General features: G+C 47.8%; 1 protein-coding gene across 1 annotated transcript in view; it reads right to left on the minus strand.

The window, feature by feature from the left end:
* PM20D2 (peptidase M20 domain containing 2) overlaps positions 1–20,191 on the minus strand; it is a 66,513-nt gene extending 46,322 nt beyond the window's left edge. Inside the window, exon 1 of the mRNA XM_073589581.1 lies at positions 19,624–20,191. Within this exon, the coding sequence (XP_073445682.1) occupies positions 19,624–20,010 (387 nt within the window). The 5' untranslated portion in view covers positions 20,011–20,191. The remainder of the gene's footprint in view (positions 1–19,623) is intronic.
* Positions 20,192–20,995: the final 804 nt, after the last annotated feature.

Below are 20,995 nucleotides of genomic sequence, written 5' to 3' on the forward strand. Positions count from 1 at the left end.
GCTGCGCGGGACATAGGAAGGTAAGAATAACACTATTTTTTTTACATTTTATCTTTTACTACTGATGCTGCATAGGCGGCCTCAGTAGTAAAAAGTTGGTCACACTTGTCAAACACTATGTTTGACGAGTGTGACCAACCTGTCAATCAGTTCTCCAAGCGATGCTACAGATCGCTTGGAAAACGCTAGCATTTTGCAAGCTAAATAAGCTTGCAAAATGCTAGTTTTTCCGCGGGAAAATCGCGGGAATTTAAAATGCGATTTTCCCGTGGACTGGAATTCCGGAATTCTCGCGGTAATTTCCACGAGAGTTCCGGTATGTGTGAACGTAGCCTTATACCCCGCGGAGGGAAGGATTCGAGTTCTAGCAGCAGGCCCTCCCTAATCATGCTGAGGACCCATGGGCTCTTGAAAATCATCTGCCAAGAGTGAATAAACCTCGAAAGCCTTCCCCCCACTGGGGTCGAGTCATTGCTTTTCTTGTGGCTGTTGCTGCTGCTGGGGGACCAGGATGTTCCTGCCTCTCCCCTGATAAGAACTGAATGAGTTAAATTCATTTAAGCTGAACATTATCTTTTCTTCGAGATGTCTCAGACATCTCCCTTGTGAACCAAGGTCAAATATTTCCTGCTTACATGGCAAAGCTGTTGTAGAAGTAACTATTTTTCTTTTCTTTATTGCGCATGTCTGTAAATGTCTAAATTCTTTGCTATAAAAGATGGAAGCCTAACTGATAAGCCAGAGGCGTCTTGGCAGGCATCCCGAGTTGTATTATACAGCTTGTGTCTGTGTTATTCTTCTCGACGGAGCAATCAATTAGAGACATATGGTGCCTTACACCCAAGAACATCGGTCCTTCAGATGAAAGAGGTATCTGAGGGATCCCGACAGTTTCCTGGCGCCCGAAACAGGGACCTGATATAGGGACCTCTCCAAGACTACCCGATCTACAGACCACTCCAGGTACTGATGAAATTGTGAACAGCAGACCTAAACACCTGGCCAGGTAAGAGATCAATTTTTCTCTTCTCTGCTCTTCATAATGTATCATTATAACTAAGGTCCGTATAAAGGGGAATCTAGTAGAGGAGGGGGCCGTAAGATCAGGTCCATATAAGAACTCTGAGGAAATCGGGTGTGACACGCATATGTAATTTCTGCTCGAATGAGAGGTTACTGTAGGTTCTGTCTGTGCACAGGTATTTTTAGAAAAAGAGCTGATGCAAATCGAAATGGGAGAGGTCTGACATTACGGAATATAAGGCTGGGTGAACAGTTCATGCTGCAAAGCCCCGACGGACAAGTTCTCCACAATAGAAGATTCCGTGTTAGGAATCAGGGAGGTTGTTGAATGGCTACTTTGATTTGAAAGGTTGTGGAAAGTAGAAAAATAAGCTGCACAGTAGGTATTCGTTCAAAGAGTGGTGATATTGCCTAACTGGGTTATGTGACAGCGTCCTTTCGGGGAGGTCACCGCCTAAGCTTAAATCAACACCCTTTACGAATAAACCTTGTGACAGATAAGAGTGTGACCGAATGAGCACAGGACCGTGAAATGAGCCTGTGACAAGATATGACTGAAGAACCCCGATAGATGGATACTTTGTTTACAATCCTGTGTGTTGTGGGAGTGCTTCTGTTCGGATGTTACATAGCATATAAGTACACGAAACACGTAGTACAACGAGGAACAGACACCCCATTTAGCCTGTTAGCACCTTAGGAAGAAGGTAACGAGGTATAGTAGAGCCTAGTCTTGAGCTTACCCAATACACCACCTAAGGAAGGGAGGATTAACAGGAAGGAACAAGAGAAACAGGATAAAGAAATGGGGAACAGTCAGGGAAAGACACCTGAGGAGGGAAATTGGTTATGTGATATAATTGAAGATAGATATGGAAAAAGTGCAGCAAGAGACCTAGAAAAGGTATTAAAAAAATTCAAGGTAGAAGGGAAAGAGGCTTTGAATGAGGATAAATGGAAAGAAATAAAAGACACGAAGTCAGGAAAAATTGCAGATGCGGGATGGGGAGAACAGGTTGAAGCATGTTTAAAATGTTCACAAGTTGCTCAGAGGGAAAAGTGGGCATATAACGAGAAGACAGGGAAATGGATACGTCCAAAGAAGGTCAGAATGACGGATGACCCAGTGGAGAAAATGCATGAGCCTCCACCCTATCCAACCCCTTTGTCAGTGCCACCACCAGTACCTATGGCTCCTGCCACAACTCCCAGTTCACCTCCACCACCGGCTAAGCTGTACCCAGAGACGCAAATAGCTGTTAAGCCACCTAGTGGCAGTGATGAACCTGGATGGGACTGCAGTAATTGTGGTCAACAAAACCCCAATTGGAGGGAGAATTGTCTTGCCTGTGGTGCACCCCGATACCATGTGCCCAACCTATTAGCCCCTGTCAGATCACAAAGCAGACCCTTCAGGGAGATTACAGCACAGGGGGATTACGTCACTAGACATATAATTACTAATCATTACCAGCCTTGGACTGCAACTGAATGTATGGCTTTGTTGTCTAACGCCCCTGACCCGATTATCAATCCAGCCCGATTTGCTGCTTACTTAAGACAGGTGTTGATGGTACACAGAGGTACCTGGAATGACGGGGAAGATATGCTCAGATTAAAACTACCTCTGCCACTCCAACACGAGCTCTGGCAGGCTTTGACAATTAGAAAGCCAGCGGAGGATGCAGCAGACAACCCTCGCACACAGGCATCAGCAGGAATATTCCTAGAAGTCCTTGACACGTTCATGGGAGACAAACAGAGACAGCGAGGTTCACAGACAGCTGTTTCACAACAACCTGGACAAACAGTAGCTGATTTTTACCAGACATTAGAGATGGGATTTAGCGATGAGGGACTAGACCTTACCAACCCGGGGGTACAGAGACTGCTTGCTAAGTCCTTCATAGATGGGTTAACGCCAGAAATGAAATTGAAGTTGAAAAATTGTACTCCCGATTGGAGGTCAGCAGACAATGCCCATGGTCTAAAGCAGAGAGCCATGGGAATTGAGATGGACTTAAGGGAAAACAAAAGAGAAAAAGGGAAAGTGTTTCTTACACTAGATTTGGAAGACCCGGTAGGGAGACCAAGGAGAAAGACTTTTACTTGCCATTACTGTAAGAAACCTGGTCACTTTCAAAGAGATTGCCGAAAGAAGAAAAGCAGATAGGGAACATCAATCTAGAAAGGAGGACACAACCGACTGACTAAATGCCACTAGAATGACACTCGATTCTAGGGAGCCAGTAATTAAAATTCAGGTGAATGGTAAAAAGGTACCCTTTCTATTAGATACTGGAGCAACCTCTTCAGTGGTCAATGACAAAGTAATAACTCCAGACCTCCTTTCAGAGTATTCGACTTTTGTCTCAGGATTCAGTGGACAATCTAGCCTAATTCCTTTTAGCAAACCTTTACCAGTTAAGATAGGACCTAAAATGTTCCTGAATAAATTTTTGTTTGTCAAAAGAGCACCAATTTGCCTATTGGGAGTAGATGTACTAAAGAAACTGCAGGCAGATATCAAATTTGCTGAAGATGGTACAGTACATCTTACTATCCCAGATGAGGATGAGGATGCTCTTGAGGCTTGCATGATAATTCAAGCTCTCGAGTCACAAAATCCTGATGACACCACATCACAACCATGGGACCCAGCCCTAGACAAATTACCTGATACCTTGTGGGCAAAAGGGAATGCGGATATTGGCTTACTTCCCGTATCCCCAGTTGTGGTGGAGGTGCCCGCAGACACAAGGTTGCCACAGCTGCGGCAGTACCCTATCAGTGCCCAACAAGAGGCTGCTATTGAGGCACAAGTCACTGATCTTGTAAACAATGGAGCATTGGTGTCAATTAAATCACAAGCTAATACGCCATTGTTTCCTGTCAAAAAGAAAGGAGGACCAGGTGATGCCCCGAAATATCGCATGGTACATGATCTGAGAGAGATAAATAAGGTCCTTGTTCCTTTGACACCAGTAGTACCTAACCCACACACGCTATTGGCAAAAATCCCTAGTCAATCGAAATGTTTTTCAGTGATTGATTTGTCAAACGCATTTTTCTCAGTGCCCCTCCACAAAAGCTGTTGGCATCTGTTCGCTTTTACATTTAAGGGCAAACAATATGCCTGGACCAGACTGCCACAGGGCATGCAGCATTCACCCACATTGTACACGCAAGCATTGCAGTCTGTGTTGGCCGGCTGGCCACACCCACCTGATATTGTGCTCTTACAATATGTGGATGACCTGTTGCTTTGTGCACCTGATGAGGCTAACTGTAGAATCCATACACTTTCACTACTGATGTTTTTATCAGACAATGGATGTAAGGTCAACAGAGAAAAATTACAGTTTTGCCAACCAAAAGTCATATTCTTAGGACATTGTCTATCACATGGTACCCGACACTTAACCAATGACAGAATCACAATTGTACAACAAATGAAGGAACCGACAACCCATAAGCAGTTGAGAGCATTTTTGGGTTTAGTTTCGTCTTGCCGCCAATGGGTCATACATGCTAGTGAACACATGCAGCCACTGTATGATTGCATCAACACAATACCTTTCCAACTGACTGACATTGCACGAGACTCATTTCAGTATCTGAAGAAGGCCATAGTGTCAGCCCCAGCATTAGGTATACCTAACTATGATATACCCTTTCAACTGATGGCCGCTGAAATTAGAGGGCATGCTACTGGCATTTTGACACAAAAACATGACAAAAAGAATAGACCCCTTGCATACTATTCTGCCAAATTAGACTCTGTAGCACAGGGAACACCATCCTGTGTTAGAGCAGTCTCTGCAATCGCATTGCTACTTGACAAAGTTTCTGATATTGTACTGGATAACCCACTAACTGTCTGTACCACACATGATATATACGGTATCCTGAATCAGGTTTCTTCTAAACATATTTCTATGGCAAGACAACTCAGATTGCAATGTGCCTTGCTTATGCCTCCTAATGTTACGTTTACCAAAACTCAGAATCTGAATCTGGCTACATTGTTGCCAATTGCAGATTCTGAAGGGGGGGATATAGATGAGAACACATTATCGCTTTCTTTTGAGTCCCCACACGAGGTTGAACATGATTGCATAGAACTGATGCAGCAAGAAGTTGTTGGCTTGCCCAATGTCACAGACACACCATTGTCAAATCCAGACTTTGTACTTTTTGTGGATGGCAGCAGATATGCCAATGAAAGTGGAAAATTCCACACAGGATATGCGGTAGTGTCACCACATGAGACTATTGTAGCAAAGGCACTTCCACCCCACATGTCCGCACAAGAGGCTGAGCTGACAGCTCTGAATGAGGCATTAAAACTTTCCAAAGGAAAAACAGCAAATATCTACACTGACTCGAGATATGCCTTTGGGATAGTACATGATTTTGGGGTCTTGTGGCGCACAAGGGGTTTCATGACAGCAGCAGGAACACCCATAAAACATGCCACACTGATCAGAGAAATCCTCGAGAATGTGGCCCAGACACAGGGGGTGGCCGTTATGAGGGTGCCAGCACACACCAGAAAAGACAACATGGAAGCAAAAGGCAACGAAAAAGCAGACCAGGCGGCGAAGCAAGCTGCCTTGGGGACTCCAGAAAAAGTAAACATAGTGCACAAGGATGCATCAGAATTGTTTACAGACTTACAAAAGTTCCAAGAAGACTCCGCTCAGACGGACAAGGAAACTTAGGAAAAGATGGGAGCTGAGAAGACGAACGGAATATGGAAGAAAGATCAGAAGTACTGCTTGCCTAGGGTTTTGTACCCAAGGATGGCAGAAGTAGTTCATCTTCCAACTCACATGTCCGCCAATGGAATGACGCGCCTAGTCACGAAGGTTTGGATTGCTCCTGGGTTTGGGAAGGTGGCGCAGCTACACTGTACCTCCTGTCCCATATACCTAGCACACAACCCCGGACAGGTAGTGAAAACTCCACGGAAACACAGTCCTAGGCCGTTATATCCCTTCCAGAGACTACAGATCGACAACATTCAACTCCCCAGAAGTAGACCATATGAATATGTTCTGGTGTGTGTTGACATGTTCTCTGGATGGCCAGAGGCCTACCCGGTGAAAACGGCTACAGCTCGAGCCACTGCAAAGAAACTAGTGATGGAACTAGTACCACGATTCGGTGTCCCTGAAACAATTGAATCAGACAGAGGTACACACTTTACTGCTGAGGTAATGCAAAATGTAATGCAAATGATAGGTGTAGAACAAGCATTTCATACACCCTACCACCCACAGAGTTCAGGGAAGGTAGAAAGAATGAACGGGACACAAATTAAAAATACAGAAAACCATGGAACAGACCCATAGACCATGGCCAGAGTGTCTCCCATTAGCATTATTCTCAGTAAGGTACACACCCACGGGGAAAACTAAACTGTCACCCTTCAAGATATTCTTTGGAAGACCACCAAACACAGGGTTGTACTACCCACAGGTCTTAACACTTAATGTGGATAATTTGACAAGTTATGTAATCCAGTTGCAAAAGCATTTAACTCAAATGCATTCTCTAGTTTTCTCTTCCATTCCAGATCCAGATAGTGTGGAAGGAACTCACTGTCTACAACCTGGTGATTACGTATATGTCAAGAAACACTCCAGAAAGACCCTTGAACCCCGATATCAAGGACCTTACCAAGTACTCCTAACAACGCCTACTTCTGTTAAGTTGGAAGGACGACCAACCTGGATCCACGCATCGCATTGCAAACTAGCCACAGGAATTAACAAAGCATAAGAGTGCATAATGTTTTGGTTTGGTTTTGTTGCATTATCTGTAATAATGGTAGCTGCGTGGGACAGTCTAAATTCTCCAATGTCCTTGAATAATAAGTTTATACAACATCATGAAAAATTACTGAATGATTGGTCAAATAACACTCAGTCTCCAGCAGATTGCTGGATCTGCACACATTCACCAGTATCAGCCACTAGTATTCCGTTCCTTGTTATTCCTGTGCCACCCGAGGAATTATTTGCCTGGACCAGTTGTTCTGATACACTTGCTAATAATGCCACAAATAATGTGAAGTTATGGAACACAACTGTTGGAATACCTATTGTGGGATGGGTAGGATACCCTTGGTGGCAGGGTAACCTTTCAGGAAGTAATACACACCTTCAATATCTGGCATATAAAGGGGGGGGGCTTGGGTACCCAGGAAAAGGACTCGGTTAACCTACTTGGGGCAAGTTCCAACGTATTGTTTACAAGTTAGCTTTGATGTAACTTCTCATTCTACTGATGCCTTCAAACCAATGTTGCTAGAAAGAAAGTTACATAATATGTCATGGGAGTACTCCAATTTATTTCCCCAGGGCACTAACGAAACTTGTATTAATATTCCTGGTAATATGCCTTGTAACGAGTCCTCGGAATATAAGAAGGGAACCTCCCCTTGTGGAAACCCTGATGCAGGTTATTGTAGTCCTTTAGGACAATTTTCACCTTGGTGCATGCTCCAGAATGTATCTGCGTTCATAGATTTAGTTCATAGACTGGTACTACAACATTCAGCCCTATGGGACCTACCTAGTGACATGTACTGGGTATGTGGAGACAATGCATATAAATGGTTGCCAGTAGGGGTAAAAGGTGCTTGTACTCTGGGTCGTTTGACTCCAGCTACCTTTGTTATTCCGAATGACCAGTTGAATACTCAGGGTATACCTAAACACACATTGTACAAAAGAGCTGCTGACAATACACCTCGCCTCTCTGGGAGACCACATATAGTGCAGATGAGTGTGGCTAATAAAATTGTCAGCTCTATTTTTATTTATCCTATGATTACTCAAATGTGGGATAAATTAGTTAGGGCTACAGATTACTTAGATGACCAAATATGGGATATATTGGATATATTGAACACCACTGTTGCTGTCCAAAATCAGCTTATCATAGTCACCAATCAGCATACCATAGTACTAGATTATTTAACTGCAGCGCAAGGAGGTATGTGTCAAGTCATCGGACCCGCTTGCTGTCATTATATAGATCCCAACAGTAGTTTAAAGTTAAGATCAAAAATAGAGGATGTTCAAAGACTTAGAGATCAGTACGATAAAGACAATAATCGTACTAAGGACAGTTGGTGGTCAGACACCTTCTCTTTTCTTAATCCAGCTAATTGGTTTAAGGGTATTGGAGGCTGGATAGCTGGGATTATACTAAGTTTATTACGTATTGCTGTTTGTCTCCTTGTAATATATGTGCTACTGAAACTTGTTTTTTGGTGTATCTCTATATGCAAGAAAAGATGCAGAAATAGATAAGGAAGTTTGACTGTAAACAACAAGAATTGAACTATTATTCCTTTAAATCCTAGGTTGACATCTCATTTCTGGCATGAAGGAGCGTACTCTTGCAATGATGGACGTGGCTTCAGTATCTGGGGGATGGAGAAGGTAGAAGACCTGTCTCCCTTGGGCAACCCGTCGGCCTGGGATAGTACCTGGTGAACGAGCCACTATCCGCTGTTGTTGCAGGATCCAGTGTTCCAGATTGTGGAAAATGAAGATGTCAAAGGGGGGAATGATAAGAACTGAATGAGTTAAATTCATTTATGCTGAACATTATCTTTTCTTCGAGGAGATGTCTCAGACATCTCCCTTGTGAACCAAGGTCAAATATTTCCTGCTTACATGGCAAAGCTGTTGTAGAAGTAACTATTTTTCTTTTCTTTATTGCGCATGTCTGTAAATGTCTAAATTCTTTGCTATAAAAGATGGAAGCCTAACTGATAAGCCAGAGGCGTCTTGGCAGGCATCCCGAGTTGTATTATACAGCTTGTGTCTGTGTTATTCTTCTTGACGGAGCAATCAATTAGAGACATATGGTGCCTTACACCCAAGAACATCGGTCCTTCAGATGAAAGAGGTATCTGAGGGATCCCGACACCCCTTAGCATAACTCCATCTTCCCATCTTTCCCTTGCCTCTCGGCTGGGATGGCTGATTCTGGGGGGGGGGGGCTCGAAAATGCCGCTTTTTTGTGGTCCTCTGCTCAGGAAGCACCTTCTTATCTGTGGCCTTTTCAAGAATTTCTATTAAGGCCGGGCCAAAGACATGTTCACCCTTGAAGGGTAAGGAGCAGAGTTAACCTTAAAAGTCACATCCCCGCTCCACGTTTTAAGCCAAAGGGCCCGTCTAGCAGAATTGGACTTGACCATGGCTCTGGCAGAGGTGCGGATCATCTCCATTGATGCATCGGCCAAGAAGCCTGTAGCTCTCTGTAGTATGGGAAGGGAGTTAAGGAGGTCACCTCTTGAGGTTCCCCGGGAAATATGACTCTCTAGTTCCTCTATCCATTGGAAGAGAGACCTAGAGACACATGTGGACGCTATTCCTGATATTAGGGAGAAGGCAGAAGTTTCCCAGGCTTTTCTTAGGAGGCTTTCTGCCTTACGGTCCATCGGGTCTCTAAGCTGGGACACGTCATCAAATGGAAGGGCCGTTTTTTTTTCACCACTCTCGCCACCTGGACATCAACCTTCAGGATGTCCCAATTAAACTCCTCTCCTTCCAGGGGGAATCTATGCCTGTGCTCCGACGGGGCTGAGTAGCGCTTCTCTGGGTACTCCCATTTCTGAGAGATCATGTCTACTATGCTCTTATGAACTGGGAAACCTGTTTGTCTGGGTCCCTCAAATCCTCCGAACATGCGGTCCTGTGCTGACTGAGTAACTGGTTCGTCCTCTAGGCCCATGGTGGCCCGCACAGCACTGACCAGCTCCTCCACATATTCCGTAGAAAGGAGGTATCTCCTAGTTCCGGCTGATTTAGAAGTTCCCGGTTGTTCCCAACTCTCGGAGCCTGAATTATATGACCTCTCTGATTCGGATTCCGAGTCCTCTATTTGTATTTTCCGTTTTTTTGGGAATGGGGAGCCTACAATCGGAGGAGGAGGTGGTGGTGGGGGAGACAGGGCAGCCAAAGAGGTCTGGACATGATGAGTAACCAGGCTGCGGATTTCGTCAATTAGTGACGGGTGCTCATCCCTGACCACCCTGTCCGTGCAAGCCTGACACAGTTTTTTCACCCAATTTGAGGGAAGTTTTGAACTGCATATGGCACATTTGGCTGACTTGCTGGTGGTATTGGTGCTTTTGTGGGCAGACTTTTCTCCCTAAAAAAAAGGGGAGAAGCATTTTGAGGACCTCTATCCCAGGACCGCACCACTAGGACCCACCCCAGGTAAAACTCACTGTGGCTGGGGCAGCGCTGGGCTCTGCAGACGCAGGGCAGGAAGAACCGTCCATGCTGACAGGAGATTTAGTCTTACCTGTCGGCGTCTTCCGGCGGGTTAATAAGGGGTTAACCCCGCCCTCAGCGCAGTTTCTCATTTTTCCACGTCCTCCTCCCTGGGTCCTGGAGCAGGCACAGCTGGTGCTGGCGAGCTCCACGCGCCGGCAGCTGAATGGGGGCCGCCATGATAGGAAGTCGTCAGACATACCCCGGAAGTGACCGCACGTGACGTCACTTCCGGGTCACTGCACAGCGCGCAGCAGGAGAGACCGGAGAGCTGCGGGAGGCCTCCGGTCGGGGATCACTGGCCCGCTTTACTCCCCCTGGGAGAGCGCGGGTGGGCCAGGAACGGTCCCGAATTCTAAGAAGACAGGAGCAGTCTGGAGGAGGGGAGGCGGCACCACCGACCACCACTGCCCGGCTTAGGATCCCAGGTACGCTGCAGCAGCCGGCCACACAGCATACCGAACCTCTCCATGCCCCATGGGGGACAGGAAAGACATTGGTGAGAGGGAGGTGGGTAGGACCTTTTAATCTCTCGTACTTCCTGTCCCCCATTAGGGCGTGGAGACAACCTCCTATGCTGTCGTGGAAGGTTGCTAGAGAAAATGAACTTTTTTGAATTTACCAAATGGCTGCAATGAAACAAAGAGTGACAAATTTAAAGGGGTCCGAATACTTTCCATACCCACTGTATCCATCTAATAATAATATTATACACAAAGTGGCATGTAAAAGTTTGGGCACCCCTGGTTAAAATTACTGTTATGGTGAACAGTTAAGCAAGTTAAAGGCTAAATGATCTTTAAAATGCCTAAAGTTAAATCTGAGCCATTTCCTTTGTATATGATTTCATCCTTCACGTTTTTACCTTTGCAAGTATCACAGCCAAGAGTCTTTCAATTCTTAATTCACAAAACTACCGAGCTACAGACCTGCTGAAAATGTAAAATATGCGTATGAAACACGGGACGGCCCTTGTAGCACTTAGGCTGAGTTCACACGTAGCGTTTTTTTCGCGTTTCCGCGGCGGTTTTAACCGCGCGATTTTGCTGCAAAAACGCGAAAAATAAGCATCCCATGCATTCCTATGGGATTCCGCAATGCTGTGCTAATGCTGCGGTTTTTACCGCGGCGGAATCGCTTAGCGGTAAAAACCGCAGCATGCTCATTAATTTGCGGAATCGCGGCGATCCCGCACCCATAGGAATGCATTGTTCCGCTTATTTCCCGCATGTGGCTGTGCACACCATGCGGAAAGTAAGCAGAACATTTGCGGATGGTACCCACGGTCCGGAGGAGAGGAGACTGTCCTCCGGGGTTTGGGTATCATATCCCTGTAAAAAAAAGAATTTAAAAATAAAAAATATTGTTATTCTCACCCTCCGGCGTCCCGCGCAGCCTTCCCGCTTCTCTTCATGATCTCGTTCCCAGTAGTCCTTTGCGAAAATGCTCGCGATGACGTCCGTTCTCGCGGGATCGCGAAGTCTCGCGGTCATCGCGAATTACCGCTAGACGTCGCGATCCCGCGAGAACTGACGTCATCGCGGGCATTTTCGCAAAGGATTACTGGGAACGGATGCGCGGGACGTCGGAGGGTGAGAATAACACCATTTTTTATTTTTTTTTACATCCTATCTTTTACTACTGATGCCGCATAGGCAGCCTCAGTAGTAAAAAGTTGGTCACACTGTCAAACACTGTGTTTGACGAGTGTGACCAACCTGTCAATCAGTTCTCCAAGCGATGCTACAGATCGCTTGGAAAACGCTAGCATTCTGCAAGCTAATTACGCTTGCAAAATGCTAGTTTTTCCGCGGGAAAATCGCGGGAATTTAAAATGCGATTTTCCCGCGGACTGGAATTCCGGAATTCTCGCGGTAATTTCCGCGAGAGTTCCGTTACGTGTGCACTTAGCCTTACTCTTCCCCCAATGAATGCGGCTTGCATCCCAGTTCTTCATCTGAAGGACTGTGTCCTTTGAAACGCGTCAATTTTGGCCCATACATGAGCTAGTCACCTTCACCATGCCCCCCATCCCCACGCTACTACACGGCGGCGCTTCCGGGCCAAAGCACGCCGATATTCCGTGTCTCTGCAAGCACCAGGGGAAGCATAGCAACGGGAGGATGCTCCCACTGCTCACCGCACGCTCCACGAAGACTGTCCCAGCACCGGACAGTCTTGGTTTAAAAAAGTAACCATTACTGACTACCCCATTTTTTGTTCTTGATTCCTTTTAGTGTTTCTTAAAGCCAGAAAGTTGCCATTTGAATTGACTTTAGTTTTGTGCCATGTTTGTGATCTTTTTTTCTACAAAATTAAACAACTGAATGAACATCCTCCAAGGCCAGTGATTCCATAATTTTTGCCAGGGGTTGTATATTTAACATTATGTACGCAGGGACATGTGTTGTATGCGGATGCGTCCCCGTGCGTTGTTTTGATGTGCCCACCGAACTCAAATACAGGTACGCAAGATGCATCTGGATCTATGCAGATCATAAGGAAAGAAGTACGCAGTCCTACCCTGCGCACAGTGTGAAACCAGCCTGTCTTTGTCTGTCCCAAGACCCTCACGCGATCCACAATTTCATCAGCAACCTATACTGGTTGGCCACGTTTCTCAACCCACGGTACAAGAACAAGTTTCCTTCACTACTGTTGCAGTCACCAAGGGGTTTCACAATTGTATCCTTCAAGAGGGCCGTTGTCAATCATTTGATGACAACATCACACTCAGACACCGCTGGTAGCAGAGGTACCAGCTCTGTGCAACAGCATGCATTAATGGTGAGAGACACGCCAAGCAGGTCCAAAAGAGTTGGGGAGAAAATATCCACAAACTGGGGAATCTTCAATAAACCGGCTCATCACCAAGGACTAGCTGGACCGGTAACAATGTCAAGGAGGCAGAAGTTGAACAACATGATCAACGAGTATCTAAGTGACCATACCTGCATCCTTCCTGACGCTTCTGTTCCGTTTAATTACTGGGTATCCAAGCTGCACAGTTGGCCAGACCTCTCCTTATATGCTTTGGAGGTGCTAGCCTGCCCTGCTGCTAGTGTGATGTCAGAGTGTGTTTTTAGTGCCGCTGGGGCAATTTGATACACCCACACGGCTGACTACAGAGAATGCAGACAGGCTGACTCTGATAAAATTTAACAAGGACTGGATTTCGCCACAGTTTTTAAGCCCTCCAGACGACAGCATCCCAACCTAAACTCACCAAAAACGCTCTTTTATGCTACAGGTGATCACGTCCATCCCTTCCCATACAAACCCCGTTCCTTCTTCTTACATGTGTATCCTACTCCTGCTTCTGCCACATGTACCTCATGGTCAACAAGCTAGAAACAATGTTCCATTCATTAATATTTCTCATCGGAGGCACTTGTGATGAGACCTCCTTTCTGCGTCAACCATGATACAGCCCTTTGGGCTAATATTTGGAAACACTAGGTCTATGCCTGCACATTGGGCACTGGAACTACCGTGCTAGCCTAGCTCCATAATTGTCTGGCCCTTGAGACCGCCTTCCTGCATCAACCATTATACAGCCCCTAGGGCTAATTTTTTGGACACACTATGCCTGCACATTGTGCAGTGGAAAAACAAGGACAGTAATCCAACCTTTATAATTGTGAAGCCCTGGTGATAATGGGTGGCTTCTTCCTGCGTTAACCAACACACAGCTTTTTACCGCCTGCTTTTAAACAATCATGCACCCATTTCAGCCTTTTCCTCAGGCCCCCAGACGGCTTTGCAGGGTCCAGCAGAAAATTACACACATTTCCCATTGACTTGCTATACTCGTAACGAGTAGGTCCTAATACTCGTATATTCGTAACGAATCCAAATATTTGACTACTCGCTCATCCCTATTTGCAACAAGAATTTTGACAGTTCTGTGATCAAACCCAGATATCTTATCAATTTCAGGAGCGTTACATCTCTTTTGGCTGGCTTCCTAATTGCCCCACACCAAGTTATCGCTGCTGGCCCACTCTCTTATCGCTGGCTTCCTGATTGCCCCACAACACATTATTGCTGGAACATTTTCTAATTACTGGCTTTCTGACTCGCCCATTAGCAATACCATGGTGTGAGGCAATAAGAGAGCCAGCCACTAGAAAGTGTTCAAGCAATAATGTGGAGTGGAGCAATCACAAAGCCAGCCATAAGAGATGTGGGGCAAGAGATGTGGAGCAATAGGAAAGTCAGCCGTGAGACAATGAGCAAGCAGCAATAACATGGTGTGAGGCAATCAGAGAGCAAATCACTAGAAAGTGTTCAAGCAATAATGTGGTGTGGCGCAATCACAAAGCCAGCCATAAGAGAGACGTGAGGCAAAGGGAAGCCAGCCATAAGAGAGACGTGGGGCTGGCTTTCCAATTGCCCCACGTCTCTCTTACGACTGGCTCTCAGATTGCCCCCACGTCTCTCTTACGGCTGGCTTTCCCGTTGCCCCACGTCTCTCTTACGGCTGGCTTTCCCGTTGCCCCACGTCTCTCTTACGGCTGGCTTTCCCGTTGCCCCACGTCTCTCTTACGGCTGGCTTTCCCGTTGCCCCACGTCTCTCTTACGGCTGGCTTTCCCGTTGCCCCACATCGCTCTTACAGCTGGCTTTCCCATTGCCCCACGTCTCTTATGGCTGGCTCTCCGATTGCCCCATGTCTCTTATGACTGACTCACTCTCTGATTGCCCCACGTCTCTTATGGCTAGCTCTGTGATTGCCCCACGTCTCTCATGGATGGCTCTGTGATTGCCACATGTGTCTCTTATGGCTGGCTCTCTGATTGCCCTATGTCTTGGCTCTCCGATTGCCCCATGTCTCTCTTATGGCTGGCTTTCCCACTGCGCCATGTCTCTCTTACGGTATGTGCACACGCTGCGGATTCTGCTGCGGATCCGCAGCGGTTTTGGCCCTGCGGATCGCAGCAGTTCCACAGTGTACAGTACCATATTAGCCAATGGGATTTCAAAACCGCAGTGCACATGCTGCGTTTTTTTCCATTCGGTTTTGCTGCAGTTTTAACCCCAGAGCCAGTTTGCAGATTAATGACCAGGCCAATTTTTACAATTCTGACCACAGTCACTTTATGAGGTTATAACTCTGGAACGCTTTAACGGATCCTGCTGATTCCGAGATTTTTTTTTATGACATATTGTACTTCATGTTAGTTGTAAAATTTCTTCGATATGACTTGTGTTTATTTATGAAAAAACGGAAATATGGTGAAAATTTTGCAATTTTAAAACTTTAAATGTTTATGCCCTTAAATCAGAGAGATGTATCACACATATTTCTTAATAAATAACATTTCCCACATGTCTACTTTACATCAGCACAATTTTGGACACAAATTTTTTTTTGTTAGGAAGTTATAAGGGTTAAAAGTTGACTAGCGATTTCTCATTTTCACAACAAAATTTACAAAACCTTTTTTTTTTTTTTTCAGGGACCACATCATATTTAAAGTCATTTTGAGGGGTGTACATGACAGAAAATACCCAAAAGTGACACCATTCTAAAACTAGACCCCTCAAAGTGCTCAAAACCACATTCAAGAAGTTTATTAACCCTTTATGTGCATCACAGGAACTAAAGCAATGTGGAAGGAAAAAATTAACATTTAACTTTTTTTTGCAAAAAAATTTACTTCAGAACCAATTTTTTTTTATTTTCACAAGTGTTAAAAGAGAAATTTAACCACAAAATTTGTTGTGCAATTTCTCCTGAATACACTTATACCCAAAATGTGAGGGTAAACCACTTTTTCAGCGCACGGCAGAGCTCGCAAGGGAGGGAGCGCCGTTTGACTTTTTCAACGCAGAATTGGCTGGAATTGAGATCGGATGCCATTTTGCGTTCGGAGAGCCCCTGATGTTCCTAAACAGTGGAAACCCCCAACAAGTGACCCCATTTTGGAAACTAGACCCATTAAGGAACTTTTCTAGATGTGTCGTGAGCACTTTGAACCTTCAAGTGCTTCACAGAAGTTTATAACGTAGAGCCGCAAAAATAAAAAATCATTTTTTTCCACAAAAATGATATTTCGCCCCCAAATTTTTATTTTTACAAGGGTAACAGGAGAAATCATACCCCCACAGTTGTTGTGCGATTTATCCTGAGTACGCCGATACCTTATATGTGGGCGTAAACTACTGTTTGGGCGCACGGCAGAGCTCAGAAGGGAAGGAGCATTGTTTGACTTTTTCAATGCAGAATTGGCTGGAATTGATATTGGACGCCATGTCGCTTTTGGAGAGCCCCTGGTGTGCCTAAACAGTGAAAACCCCCACAAGTGACACTATTTTGGAAACTAGACCCCTTAAGGAACTTATCTAGATGTGTGGTGAGCACTTTGAACCCCAAGTGCTTCACAGAAGTTTATAACGCAGAGCAGTGAAAATAAAATAATCACTTTTTTCCTCAAAAATGATAATTTAGAACGCTGTTTTATTTTCTCAAGGGTAACAGGAGAAATTGGACCACAAAAGTTGTTGTGCAAGTTGTCCTGAGTACGCTGATACCCCATTTGTGGGGGGGAACCACTGTTTGGGCGCATGGGAGAGATCGGAAGAGAAGGAGCGCCATTTTGCAATGCAGACTTTGATGGAATGGTCTGCGGGCGTCATGTTGCGTTTGCAGAACCCCTGATGGGCCTAAACAGTATAAATCCCCCACAAGTGACCCCATTTTGGAAACTAGACCCACCAAGGAGCTTATCTAGATGAGTGGTGAGCACTTCGAACCCCCAAGTGCTTCACAGAAGTTTATAATGCAAAGCCGTGAAAATAAAAAAGTCTTTGTTTTCCACAAAAATGATTTTTTTAGCCCCCAATTTTTTTTTTTATTTTCCCAAGGGTAACAGGAGAAATTACACCCCCGAAAGTTGGTAAATAGTGAAAGCCCCTCAATTCTTGCTCCAACCCTAATCCCAACTCTAATCCTAATTCGCCCTAACCCTAATTCCAACCCTAACCCTAATGGAAAAATGAAAAATAAAATATTTTCTTTAATTTAATTATGTCTGCCTAACCAACGGGGTGATAAACAGGGGGGGGGGGTTATTTACTATTTTTTTTATTTTGATCACCATGATAGTTTATCATAGTGATCAAAATGAATCTGCGCCATTTTCTTCCAGATCCAAGATAGCGGCGCCCACCGGAGGACGCCGGCGCGACAGAGGACCACCGAGAGAGGACGGAGGACCACCGGGAGGTACGGGGGGGGGGGGGGGAAAATCGGGGATCCTATTTCTCTCTCCTCTGATGTGCGATCACATCAGAGGAAAGAGAAATTAAATGCAAAATCGCGGCTTTCTTTTTTTTTTGCGATCGCCGTTATAGGGTTAATAACGGCGATCGCAAAAGAAGGGTCGGTAAAAACCGACCAGATTCATGTTCTCTGGGGTCTCGGCTACCCCCGGCAGCCGAGACTCCGGAAAAATCCGACACAGGGGGGCGCTATTTGCTTACTTCACAGCGCCGTGAATTAACGGTACTGTGGTTTAAGTAACCTTAATTACCGCTGTTAAAAGGCGTATCGGCGGTCATTAAGGGGTTAAATCCACAGCATGTCAATTCTTTCTGCGGATTCCGCTGTGGTTTGACACCTGTTCCATTGTCCAGGTGTCAAAACGCAGAGGAAAACTGCAGGCAAATCCGCAGGTCACTTTACCTGCGGATCTGCACAGAAAAATCCGCAGGTGAATCCGCAGCGTGCGCACGCAGCCTTATGGCCGGCTTTCCCACTGCCCCACGTCTCTCTTACGGCCGGCTTTCCCACTGCCCCACGTCTCTCTTACGGCCGGCTTTCCCACTGCCCCACGTCTCTCTTACGGCCGGCTTTCCCACTGCCCCACGTCTCTCTTACGGCCGGCTTTCCCACTGCCCCACGTCTCTCTTACGGCCGGCTTTCCCACTGCCCCACGTCTCTCTTACGGCCGGCTTTCCCACTGCCCCACGTCTCTCTTACGGCCGGCTTTCCCACTGCCCCACGTCTCTCTTACGGCCGGCTTTCCCACTGCCCCACGTCTCTCTTACGGCCGGCTTTCCCACTGCCCCACGTCTCTCTTACGGCCGACTTTCCCACTGCCCCACGTCTCTCTTACGGCCGGCTTTCCCACTGCCCCACGTCTCTCTTACGGCCGGCTTTCCCACTGCCCCACGTCTCTCTTACGGCCGGCTTTCCCACTGCCCCACGTCTCTCTTACGGCCGGCTTTCCCACTGCCCCACGTCTCTCTTACGGCCGGCTTTCCCACTGCCCCACGTCTCTCTTACGGCCGGCTCTCCGATTGCCCCACGTCTCTCTTACGGCCGGCTCTCCGATTGCCCCACGTCTCTCTTACGGCCGGCTCTCCGATTGCCCCACGTCTCTCTTACGGCCGGCTCTCCGACTGCCCCACGTCTCTCTTACGGCCGGCTCTCCGACTGCCCCACGTCTCTCTTACGGCCGGCTCTCCGACTGCCCCACGTCTCTCTTACGGCCGGCTCTCCGACTGCCCCACGTCTCTCTTACGGCCGGCTCTCCGACTGCCCCACGTCTCTCTTACGGCCGGCTCTCCGACTGCCCCACGTCTCTCTTACGGCCGGCTCTCCGACTGCCCCACGTCTCTCTTACGGCCGGCTCTCCGACTGCCCCACGTCTCTCTTACGGCCGGCTCTCCGACTGCCCCACGTCTCTCTTACGGCCGGCTCTCCGACTGCCCCACGTCTCTCTTACGGCTGGCTTTCCCACTGCCCCACGTCTCTCTTACGGCTGGCTCTCTGATTGCCCCACGTCTCTCTTACGGCTGGCTCTCTGATTGCCCCACGTCTCTCTTACGGCTGGCTCTCTGATTGCCCCACGTCTCTCTTACGGCTGGCTTTCCCACTGCCCCACGTCTCTCTTATGGCTGGCTTTCCCACTGCCCCACGTCTCTCTTATGGCTGGCTCTCTGATTGCCCCACGTCTCTCTTACGGCTGGCTTTCCCACTGCCCCACGTCTCTCTTACGGCTGGCTCTCTGATTGCCCCACGTCTCTCTTACGGCCGGCTCTCTGATTGCCCCACGTCTCTCTTACGGCTGGCTCTCTGATTGCCCCACGTCTCTCTTACGGCTGGCTCTCTGATTGCCCCACGTCTCTCTTACGGCTGGCTCTCTGATTGCCCCACGTCTCTCTTATCTCCGATCTCCCACCATGTTACTTCTGCTGGCTCACGCTCTTATGGACCAGTGACTGTCTGGTGCCCTGGTCTCCCCCACTTTAGGACTCCCGCCCAATCACTACAGACAGCACTGTTCGCACCTGGATCTGCCGCGGTGGTCGCACTTCCTCCAGCGCCCCCCTCAGTCCCAGTGCAGCCGCTGCCCCGACCTCCGCGATCAGGTTGTGCCCACAGGCGTGCCCGAGCTCCGGCAGGGCGTCATACTCGCAGAGAAAGCCCACGTGCAGGCGCGGGCAGTCAGTGGGCTCCGAGGTCCAGTGTGCCCGGAATGCAGTGTCCAGGTGGTAGCGCGGCTGCACCTGCCATGCCCGGCTGGAGAAGAAGCTGCAGAGGCGCTGGTGAGCCGTGTGCTCCCGGTAGGCCAGCTCCGGCGTCTCCCATATGTCCCGGCTCAGGCCATGCAGTGGCTCGGACTCTTGCTCTATCACGTGGCTGGCCTTCCGCTTGCTCTGCTGGAGAGGAGACATCTCACATGTAAGCTACAGGCAATGGCGCGGTCGGTCTGGCCGCTCTGCCCCAGTCCAGGGGAGCTGTCAGCTGTCTGTGCCAGATCAGGCGGTGTCTTCTGGGAAGTGTAGTCCGCCGCCCCAGTACTGCCCTTGGCATTGGCATCGCCCGGACTTCATCTCCCAGATGACCCGCGGCCTCCCTCCTCTAGGGCGCATTCTCAGCATTCAGGTGCTGCTATTTTTAATGACTCCCCAGCGCCTAGAAGAGACTGGATGTTACTGCTTAGATTTTGGCAGCTGTGAACACAAAGTGCCGGATAACACTAGCTGACAGGAGACTATCAAGGGTCTGTCACACTAAGCGATATCGCTAGCAATGTCGCTATAACTTCCCTGGTTTTTGTGACGTTATAGCGATATCGCTATGTCTGATACTTACCTCCGACCGCTCCCCCGCTGCTAATCGCGCGAGAACGTCCTGGGCAGTTTCTCGTCGTCAGCTTCCTGTGGAGAGACGAGCGTGGACGCGGGCGGGAGGACGCAGGATCGCCTGGTGTGACAGGTAAGTAGGGACCCCCGTCCCCAGCGATGTCGCTGGTGAGATCTGCCTGTGTGGCAGCTCACTAGCGACCACTTAGCGATGTACCAGCGATCCTGACCGCGTCATATCACTGGTCGGGATCGCAGGTACATCGCTAAGGCTAGTTTCACACTAGCGTTTATGAGCGCAGCGACGGCCTGTGCACGGCCGCCGCTAAGCCCTGCCCCCTACCGTGCCCCCGCCGGTAGCTCCGCCCACCGGCGCATGACGCTGCATGCGCCCTGCGTCTTCTATCTTTATCACAGGGGGCGCAGGCCGTGCACAGTATGCGTTTGGCGGCGCATGCGCCTTTTTGACGGTGCGCCAACGCAACCAAACTGCAGCAGGTTGCGTTTGGCGCAGGTCGGTGCACCGTCAAAAAGGCGCATGCGCCGCCAAACGCATACTGCGCACGGCCTGCGC

Source organism: Dendrobates tinctorius, unplaced genomic scaffold (assembly GCF_039654945.1).
Source record: "Dendrobates tinctorius isolate UK_male_01 unplaced genomic scaffold, ASM3965494v1 ptg000111l, whole genome shotgun sequence".
NCBI classification, from domain to species: domain Eukaryota; kingdom Metazoa; phylum Chordata; class Amphibia; order Anura; family Dendrobatidae; genus Dendrobates; species Dendrobates tinctorius.